This window comes from Cyprinodon variegatus, unplaced genomic scaffold (genome assembly GCF_000732505.1).
Source record: "Cyprinodon variegatus isolate N-32 unplaced genomic scaffold, C_variegatus-1.0 Scaffold243, whole genome shotgun sequence".
NCBI lineage: Eukaryota > Metazoa > Chordata > Actinopteri > Cyprinodontiformes > Cyprinodontidae > Cyprinodon > Cyprinodon variegatus.
In genome coordinates this window covers 488086-497620 of record NW_015150696.1, presented here as the reverse complement: position 1 = coordinate 497620, position 9535 = coordinate 488086, and the positions used below count along the sequence as shown (strand labels likewise).

Here is a 9535-nt window from a genome sequence, read left to right as displayed (position 1 = left end):
ACGAGGGAGCCAAGGGGAAAGGAACACACACACACACACACACACACGAGGGCAATAGAGTACAACAGAAAAACATGAGAACTAACAAATCTAGAAATAACAACAAAACTGGAAATAAACCAATAAAACTAGAAAACAAGGAGCAAAGTAAAGAACAGCAGAACCAAGACCATGATAACAGTCGGTACGGAAAGTATTCCCCATCTTGACAGAAAAACAGAGATGTAGAAATTTTTGCAAATTTATTAAAAACAAATGAAATCATCGTCATAAGTATTCAGACCCTTTGCTCAATATTGATTAGAAGCAACCATTTGAGCTAGTACAACCATGAATCTTCTTGGGAATGATGAAAGAAGTTTTGCACACCTGGATTTGGGGATCCTCTGCCACTCTTCCTTGCAGATCCTTTCCTGTTCTGTCAGGTTGGATGGTGAGTGGTGGTGGACAGCCATTTTCAGGTCTCTCCAGAGATGCTCAATTGGATTTAGGTCAGGCCTTATAGACAGGTGTGTCTCTCCTGATCAAGTCCAATCAGTTTAATTAAACATTTCAAAGAAGGAGCAGAAACATCTCAAGGAGAATTAGAAGAAATGGACAGCATTAAATATGAATGTCACAGCAAAGGGTCTAAATATTTATGACCGTTTGATATTTCAGTTTTTTAAATAAATTTGTAACATTTTTTACATTTGTTTTTTTCCTGTCAAGATGAGATACTGAGTGAACACCAAGAATAAAATGAACTTTTTTTTTTATTTCAGCAAATGGCTGCAATGAAACAAAGAGTGAAAAATTTAAGGGGTCCGATTACTTTCCATACCCACTGTATGTACACAGTATTGGTGATGTTCCACAAGTTTGTGATCTTCAGCCTAAAAACCATATTCCCTTAAAGTAGGGGGGTTAAGATATTGGTTTAATCGCAGCTGTCAATTATTTTGACAACCAGTTAACAACATGGGTGTCTATAAATTCAGTCTTCAATAATAAACTGCTCTAACAAACATTAAGATGAGCTATATTTCCATTATTCCAGGTGCAACGATCATCAAGAGATGCTGACATCAGAGGCTTAGTGGTTATGAGTGTGATTACTGAGCACTTTATCCTGTGGGAATTCCTGTAAGTGAAAAACATGTTTCGAATGCTACAAGAAAAGTAGAACTGGAAAAGAAAGTAACTCAGAACTGATGACAGGATGCTGTACTTGACCTACTGTAAAGCTATATTGTAAATAAACTTAAATATGATATTGTAGATAAATAAAATGTAAATGTTTATACAAAGCATGTGACTTTGAGATATCCTACAGTTTTACACACGACTGAATCAATAAAAATGATAACATGTGAATTGAAAAAGATTTTATTTCTCTACTGTGAGGAGAAAGAATCAATAGAAAATCTATTTTGCCTCCAAACAACACACTGGATCACCATCTAGGTTTGTTTCAGAGCAAAGAAAATGTTACCGTAATATACAAGTCATAAGATGACCTTAAACAGTAAAACTTAAAAAAGGTATTGTACAAAAAACTGGTAGTGTAAAAGGCTCCATTGTCCAGCAGCATGTAAAATAAACGTACATTTTGAAACTGAAAGTTCACATATATTCATCTGGAATAGAAAAAAATAAGTAAATTCTTCTTTGTTTGTTTAGTTGTCTCAATCCTGCATAATTTATTATTTTGTTGTAATTCTCCATTGTGAGCAGACATCACTGAGAAGGACTTCGCTGATTGAAAAGTCAGTTTGTTACCCAAAATGAAGGCCATCAACTAAAAATATGAAGTTCTTCAAAAAAATAAAATAAAATAATTCCCTTTATGCCACTTCTGAAATCTTGATCCCTTCATAAAATTTAAATTTTTTTTTTTTTTACATCAACTTTCAGGAATGTTGTCAGAAAAAGGCATGAGTCAATCCACTTCATTTTAGGTCCTGAATCTCTGCACATAGTCAGCCGGGTTTTGTCTGAGTGGCCCCGGAGGGAGCTGGGACCCGCTGTTCTTCCATCCGCTTAGACTGGGAACGCAGGATGAGACTAAAAAAGTCCTCGTTTGGAACCGTCGGCCCCATAGCTGTAGAAGTTGGAGCAGCACATCGCTGGTCGTTCAGTCTGGAGCCCTACAGAGTCAAAATCAAAATTTTTAGCTTAAAGAAAATGAATAATTCATCTCTATAATAGAAGGTATCATTAAAAGAAAACAAGCTTAAATTTAAACAATGCCCTGAATTCTGGAGACTTTCAAATGGGCATAAAATAAATGAGTTTCTTTCAAATTGATGGACAAAAATATAATAAAATACATTAAATAATAAAACAAATATTGCAAACATAAATTATTATCAAATGAGGAAAAAATATATTTACTTTGGATAGATTTGGGATTTTGGATAAAAAAAAAATCTTGGGGGCCCACAAAACAATATCATGATTCATAATTATTAAATATTAACACTTAACATTGAGGTATAGCATAGTGGTGAGCATCATATGTTCCTTAACAGTTTAAGGAACAACAACATGACTTAAAGGGGACATATTATGCAAAATCCACTTTTTTACCTTTTTATACATGCTAATTTGTATTTTGAGCCTCTATAAATGAAGAACATTGCAAATTAAGGCCTTTGGGTGCAGCAGAAATATTTTTGCAGAATGTTTGGGGTGAGATTTTAGGCTCCATTTGAATTTGACTTTATCTGTGACGTTTTCATATCTATGACGTCATTGTCCCTACAGCGTAAATACAAAATATGGCCACCGACTTTTTACTTAGCAGCTTTGACAATCTGCCAAGCTTATTGACCTCTTTGCATTTTTTGTCCAAGAGATTCCACGCTACGGATTGCCAAAAGTAGTAGACAAGCCTAAATGCTTTGCTGTTGGGTGCATAAACCAGACCTAAGTCATCAATTCAATTCAGTTTATTTATACAGCGCCAATTCACAACACGTCGTCTCAAGGCACTTTACAGTTCAACCAGATCATACAGTCAAATTGATTCAAAGTTTTGTATCTAAGGAAAACCAGTTGATTGCATTGACTCATTGACTCAAAGGCAATCCCTCACACTAAGCATGCTTGTAGCGACAGTGGAGAGGAAAAACTCCCTTTTAACAGGAAGAAACCTCCAGCAGGATCAGGCTCTGTGTGAGCAGCCATCTGCCGAGGCCGACAGGGGTTCAAGGAGACAGAAGGAGAGATACAAAAAGCAGCTGTAAAAGGCGGCCAGGCATCACACCACCTACCATTGGGGGCTCCTTGTTGGTTTTGGTTATATTTAATTTTTCGAGAGAACATACCCGAATCTTTGGACAAAATCACATTCTTCTGTGCCGGGCACTTTAGGGGCAATTGCTTCTTCAATCACTACCTTTACCAGGAGGGAATCGCTGAAAGGCTTTGGCTTATTGATGGGTCTCTTCCCTCAACTTTATGAGGATGACTGGCACTTTTTTTAGGTAAGCCAATATAAGTTTGTTCGCCACAAAATGTTTCTCGGCTAGAAAACTACAAGCCTGGCTGGTCCTGGGGGACGTAGCGGGTCGGCACCCTGTAAGGGGGCGAGGCGTAAAGCACCTCATTTATATTTCAAGACCACAGATAAATGGGGTGCTCTTGAAGCTCTTCACAACTGAGACAAAAAAAGGTTATGTGGAGGTATAATAATGAGGATGTAAGACACAAAAGTACCATTTCCACTTTATTTAGAACTCAAATGAATAATTTACATATAAAAAGAAACGTTTTAAAAGCATAGTCCCCTTTAAAAAGCCATTTCTTTAAAAATGTGGGGTCCTAGCACCATTTATTCACAGGATTCAGACAAGAAACTTCTATAGAGACAAAGTGGGATGATATGCAGCAAAGCCTATAAGGTTGACAATCAAAACTAAAGTTGTTTTGTTCCTCAGCAATTTGCTAATAGTCACCTGGAATTATAAGCCAAGTGTAAATACATTTTAAGCATGTGTGTTTTTTGGGCTAGAGGAATTTAGAACCATTAGGGCTAAAAACGTTATTTGAAACTTTGTAGAATAAAGCAACACTACCAACTCTCTTGCCTTGTTAATTGGGTTTCTTCCTTACCTGGCATTTTACAAGCATGTCAAAGAAGACTTCATCTCCTTCTGGCCCTTCAGCGCTGTCCTCGAGGTGGTTGTACAGGGAGGGTGCGTGAGGAGTATCTGCACTTGAGACTAGTGCTATAAAGACAAAACAAGCTGGTATCATGATGTGAACGGTGATTTAAAAAAAAAAAAGGGTTTAACAGAACGGATTAAACCTCTTATATGAATCACCTTGAGACTGTGCCTGGTCTTTGCTGGAGGTGAAGGGTGTAGGAGGCTGGTTGCAGCTGTTGAGACGCAAGCCAGGAAACTGGTTGAGGCTGACTCTTTGGTCGTCCAGACGACGGGCCTGGGAGCTGGCCAGCAGCTCCAGGAAATGACCAGGATCCTGTGATGGAGTTTCGTGTTCTGAAATACCTAAAAACAGAAAACTATGGCAGGTAAGAACATTTTTATTACCCAAACATTTTTTTTTGATTTGGAGGGAATTAGATTTTCTCAATTTCAAAGTAATATTTCACCCAAAATACATTAACAATACTGTCATGATTCAATATAGATTTCCTCACTGGAGGATAAAAATAGATAGACTTTGGGTGGAGTATCACTATATGAAATAAATGTCGACATTTTGCATTCATACCATATGTGCAGGAGTGGCAAAGCCTTCTCTGAAGTGGGTATTATCAAAAACAAAATAATTTTAATCAGGAAAGGCTACAACAAAACCTAGTTAACCAGATCTTTAAAATGTATTTAGAAGATAATTGTTAACACATATGGTGTGAACACATGAAAACAGGACACACTCACATTTCCCCTCAGCTACGGGTAAGCTAGAGGAAGGGGAGGATGGGGCGGAGGGAGGGCTCTGGTCATCCAGTGTACACCTTTGGTCGTCCATTCTGTTCCCTTGGAAACGGGAGAGGAGGTCAAAAAAGTTGTCGTCCCCTATGGTATCATGGGCTGTTGACTATGGGGTTAAAAAAAAAATAACATACAAGATAGATATAAAAAAAAACGATTGAACAAAAAAAACATAAAAAAGAACATCAGTTATTTGAGGTGGTCGACTGGCCAAGAACTAAACATTTGTAAATTCCAGTGACTCGTCAATCAGTTCATTTATTATTAGGCTACATAAAATTCTGACTAATGAAAGTATGAAGAGTCTTTATTCCTTTTTGCAGAGACATTTAATCCAATTACCTTAGAAATGACTTTATTGAACTACTATGTAGTTTAAAAAAATCTGAAGGTCAGTAAAGAAATCACTTCATATCAGAGGCTTTGAAAGGTTTATGATAGTTTAAATTGAATTTCTTTCAACCTGTAAGGAGCCGTTTATGCAGTTTTTATTTATATGTTTTGTTGGGTTTTGGAGTCAGTATTTTGTTTACAAACAGGTCAACATTCTGACCTATATATTTTTAATTTTTTTCATGATGGGAGGTCATGAGGTTTTTGCTGCTCCCTCGTAGCGACAGACTAGTTCACCTTCACCATACTTTCCAGTTTACCATAATGGGTCAACCTTCCAACCTACTGTCATACCACCTTGGATTTTGGACAGTCATTCGTTTTCATTTTGATTTCAGTAAATGGGACCCAACCAAAATCTAGCTCCTAACACAGACACCATTTCTCTAAGCGCACTAGAATCAGGATCCCCCACAGCAAGAAGCAATTAAAATGTAAAGACTTACATAGTGGCTATAACACCTTTTTTTTTTTTTGACAACAAAGAAAAAAATAATCTGGACAAACTATATAATTTTTGATTTATGCCCATTGATATTAATGCAGCTCTATCAACATATATCACAACCCCAACGGTGTAGTTGTGTAAAAAAAAAAAAAAGCCTGAATGCAAACTATATCATTTTGCAAAATAACTTTGCTGCAGTTTTTTTTTTTTTTTAACCAGTGACCTTTTTGTGTTAATTTTTTTCTCTTTTGTGCCATTCTCCTCTGAAGGACTGCATTGTAAGCTCAGCTCCTTGCTGGCCTCATCTGTTGCTTTTTTAACTTGTTGCTCAAGGACACATATCCTTGGAGACATTTCTTGATTTAAGAAGAAAACACTCATTTGTAATCCAAAAAAAAATCTAATGATCTCATCCGTATCTTACTTTACAAAGTGGCAGCCGTGATGTACTTCTGAGAAATGGCATTTTTTAAAAAAAAAACCCAATAAAAACATAAAAAGATTAAAAGCTTCTTGATGATCACAATTCTTTTAGAGAGAAAATGATTGATAATACATTTAGGATTGGTAATGTAGGCGTTATGGGTCATAATGGATTTGTGTATTTGGTAGATACCTTAGAAGGGACAGGCGAGTCCTGCTCCGGGACTGCGTGCTCACTGCAGTTTTCCAAGTTCTCTTTAGATTTGCTGTTCTTGTGTTTCTTGCTTTTCAGTCGGTGGAAGAGAAAAAGCTTAGTAGATGCCTTGATTGTGTTGTTTTTTGATGAGCCGGGAAAGAGATGCCCGTCCCAGTCCTACACAGACAAAGATGACTTTTTACACAACATATTCATCAACACAGATTACTTGAACAAGTAATATCTTTTATATACCTGATGTGGCTCTTCTTTCTCAGTTTTATTGGGACTCTGACTCCGTTCCATGGTTTCTCCGCTCCCTTTCCTTCTCAAAGATGACTTACACCCTAAAGCAAAAAAGAAAATGTAACTTTTTGCGAAGTTTAAATAGTTTTACAAGCACATAAAGAAACGGTAAAATCAAAGAAATCTTTTCCAGAGTTTAAATTCTGGCTATTTCCTGCAACAAAATGCAGCTGAAAGCATTTGAATGTTCCGACGGTAAAGGTAAATACCCAAAGAAGCATTGATTACCTGGCAGGGTGATGTAGCCCTGAATATTTTCTGCCAACCCAGAGTTGTTGGTATTACTGTTGCTGAACATGTGATTCAAGCTGGAGTTTGACTTTAAGTTAACCACGAGCCGTAAGTCAGATAAGTTCATCCTGGCGGTCACTTCACTGCTCTTATCTCCGGTCTGTACCATTAAAAATGGAACAACGGAAATTGGATTAAACAGACTGCCGCTGTGGAACATGCAACATCCCACAAATGCACATGCAGTTTACTTTAAAACCACCAGAGGGAGTTGTGGTTTCAGAAATGTTACAGAGAAAAAACCATGTAATGGGAGGTGAAGAATAAACACACACCTCTTTGGCAATTTCCAGATGTTTTTCAGCGAATAACATAGCGCTCTCATGATTCCCAAGGGCAGTGTGGGCATTTCCTAAGCTCCAGTACGCTCTTCCTTCACCCACTCTGCAGGGAGAAAAACCGGCTTAGCAACTGTAACTGACATGCAAGAAGCAAAAGCTCTTATCTCAACAATCTAAAATGTGGGTACATATTTTACAGAGCCAAAAATTCTCAGTGTGCATAAGAAAATTAGATGTGATTTGCAAGATTTTTAAAGCACATTTATATCCCCCATGTTTCTGTACTTTATTACATACAGTATTCAGGACTGATGGAAGGAAAGAAGTTAATTTGTAAAGTTTGCCTATATACTATATGTACTGTTTTACTTAAAGTAACTTAAAAGATATATATACACGTTTATGTATTTTTGATATTTGAACCATGCATCAGATTATAGTATTTAAAGGCCCATTTCATGTCACTCTGCCTCCAGATTAGTATTGTGGGCGTTCCTTCTAACGCTAAAATTTATTCAGTTTGAGGACCACCTCCATCCTCAGACTTCAAAGAAAGTCACAGGAAAGCAACCAACAAATGTTGCTGATTGCATACCGGTCATTTAGGTCCTGAGCAATGACCAGATGTTTGAGATGATAATCTATGGCTCTCTCGTAGTCCTGCAGCAGTGTGTAGGTGTTGCCCAGACTGTAGCATGCCTGAGCTTCCACTGCCTTGTCTTTCAACTGCCTGGCCAGCTGGAGAGTCTTCCTGAGGGCCGAAGAGACAGGGAGGAATGAGGTCAAAGACAGACAGGGATGAGTGAAGAAGAGTGATAGACATCAGCTTTTTCATTTTTTTTTTTGTTAGCATGTTTTATGATACACAAAAAAATTTAAAATCTGTGATTGTACAGAATAAAATAACTCTATAATTAAAGATATATCAAATCGGTTGGGAATCTTTTTAAACATGCAGCAGTGATCAAATTTAAACAGCGTGGGGGTAAAAATCATGGTGCAAAAAACAAAACACAGTGATATGGAAGTTCAGACCATTAACTATATATATGGTGCTATTATGAATTTTAGTTTGGTGTTGTCAGTGAGTCTGTGACATGATTTAGAGTTTTTTCAACAGTTCAGCTGTCTGATGGCGGAGGGGAAGGAGATGTTTCGGAATCTGCTGCACCTGCATCGGATGCTTCGAAGCCTCTTCCCAGAGGACAGCAGGGAGAACAGTCCATGATGGGGGTGTGAGGGGTCATTGGTAATGTTACATGCACTTTTTTCTTAAAATAAGTGCTTTTTTTATTGAATTGAGGAGGTAAGTATGACACATTTCCAATAGAAGAAAATTTACATTTAAAATAGGAAAAAATATTGCATTGTTTTATTTCAAGTGTATATTATTTCATTATATTATTTTAAGAGTAAATGTACTCATTCCATTGGCAAATAATCTTATTTACCTACTTAAATTAATGGTGAATACACCTAATTTAAAAAAAATTCTTGCTTATTTCTAGATTGTTTTTGCAGTCTACAGTGTAGCTGAACACAAAACTAGGTCCTTTTAGCTGCCACAATGTTAATAAAAATCGAATTTTTGCAGGGTTCTGCACAAAAACGATTCAAGATACCAGTTATAAATAGCTAACATTTACTACTTGAAGATATGCCAAAAATGCCCCTCAGTTGGTGTGATAACCTAATCATCCAAACTAGACCATTTCAGCTGAAACTGAATGAAATTCACTCTCAGCATTTAATCCATCCCCTTGGGGAGAAAGAGGCTGCCACTGTGCGTCCCTCTGGGAGCGGTGTGGGGTTGGGGGCCTTGCTAAGGGGGCCAGAGTGGAGGCTGTGGGAATGAGTGGGGCTTGAAGTCAGAACCTCCGGAACCCAAGCGCAATGCACTAACCACTAGGGCATCACTCCCCCCCATTTAGCATTTTCTCCATTTAGCTTTTATGTAAAAAAAAACAAAAAAAAAAACAAACAAACAAAAAAAGAACATACAAACATACCAAAGATTTTTAAAATTGAAGTTAATTTTTTCAGTAATGTAATTTATAAGGAAAACTCAAGTATTCTCTCCATATAAAATACTTGATTCAGTTCTTTTAAGTTAGCTTTTATTAGAAAACAAGGAATTTAGTTTCTTAGATAATAAGAATAGGGCCAATAAAAACAGCTTATTCTTCTTAAAACAGAAATTTTATATTAAGGCGAACACTGGTGGGATGAAAACTTTTTATAATATGGTCCA

General features: G+C 37.0%; 2 protein-coding genes across 4 annotated transcripts in view; one reads left to right on the top strand and one right to left on the bottom strand.

The window, feature by feature from the left end:
- The window catches only part of LOC107089208 (mucolipin-3-like), a 13316-nt gene extending 11981 nt beyond the window's left edge, over positions 1–1335 (top strand). For both annotated transcript variants that reach the window (XM_015381861.1, XM_015381860.1), the window contains exon 14: positions 1040–1335. In XM_015381861.1, coding sequence (XP_015237347.1) covers positions 1040–1079 — 40 coding nt within the window. In that variant the 3' untranslated portion in view covers positions 1080–1335. The remainder of the gene's footprint in view (positions 1–1039) is intronic.
- A 70-nt stretch (positions 1336–1405) lies between these two features.
- Positions 1406–9535, bottom strand: part of LOC107089206 (G-protein-signaling modulator 2-like) — a 28116-nt gene continuing 19986 nt past the window's right edge. Inside the window, exons 7-15 of one of the 2 annotated variants that reach the window (XM_015381858.1) lie at positions 7880–8035; positions 7279–7387; positions 6941–7103; positions 6662–6753; positions 6404–6583; positions 4893–5052; positions 4311–4496; positions 4099–4214; positions 1406–2129 (exon numbers count right to left, since the gene is read on the bottom strand). In XM_015381858.1, the coding sequence (XP_015237344.1) occupies positions 1962–2129; positions 4099–4214; positions 4311–4496; positions 4893–5052; positions 6404–6583; positions 6662–6753; positions 6941–7103; positions 7279–7387; positions 7880–8035 (1330 nt within the window). In that variant the 3' untranslated portion in view covers positions 1406–1961. The remainder of the gene's footprint in view (positions 2130–4098; positions 4215–4310; positions 4497–4892; positions 5053–6403; positions 6584–6661; positions 6754–6940; positions 7104–7278; positions 7388–7879; positions 8036–9535) is intronic. The other variant, XM_015381859.1, reaches the window with a different exon arrangement.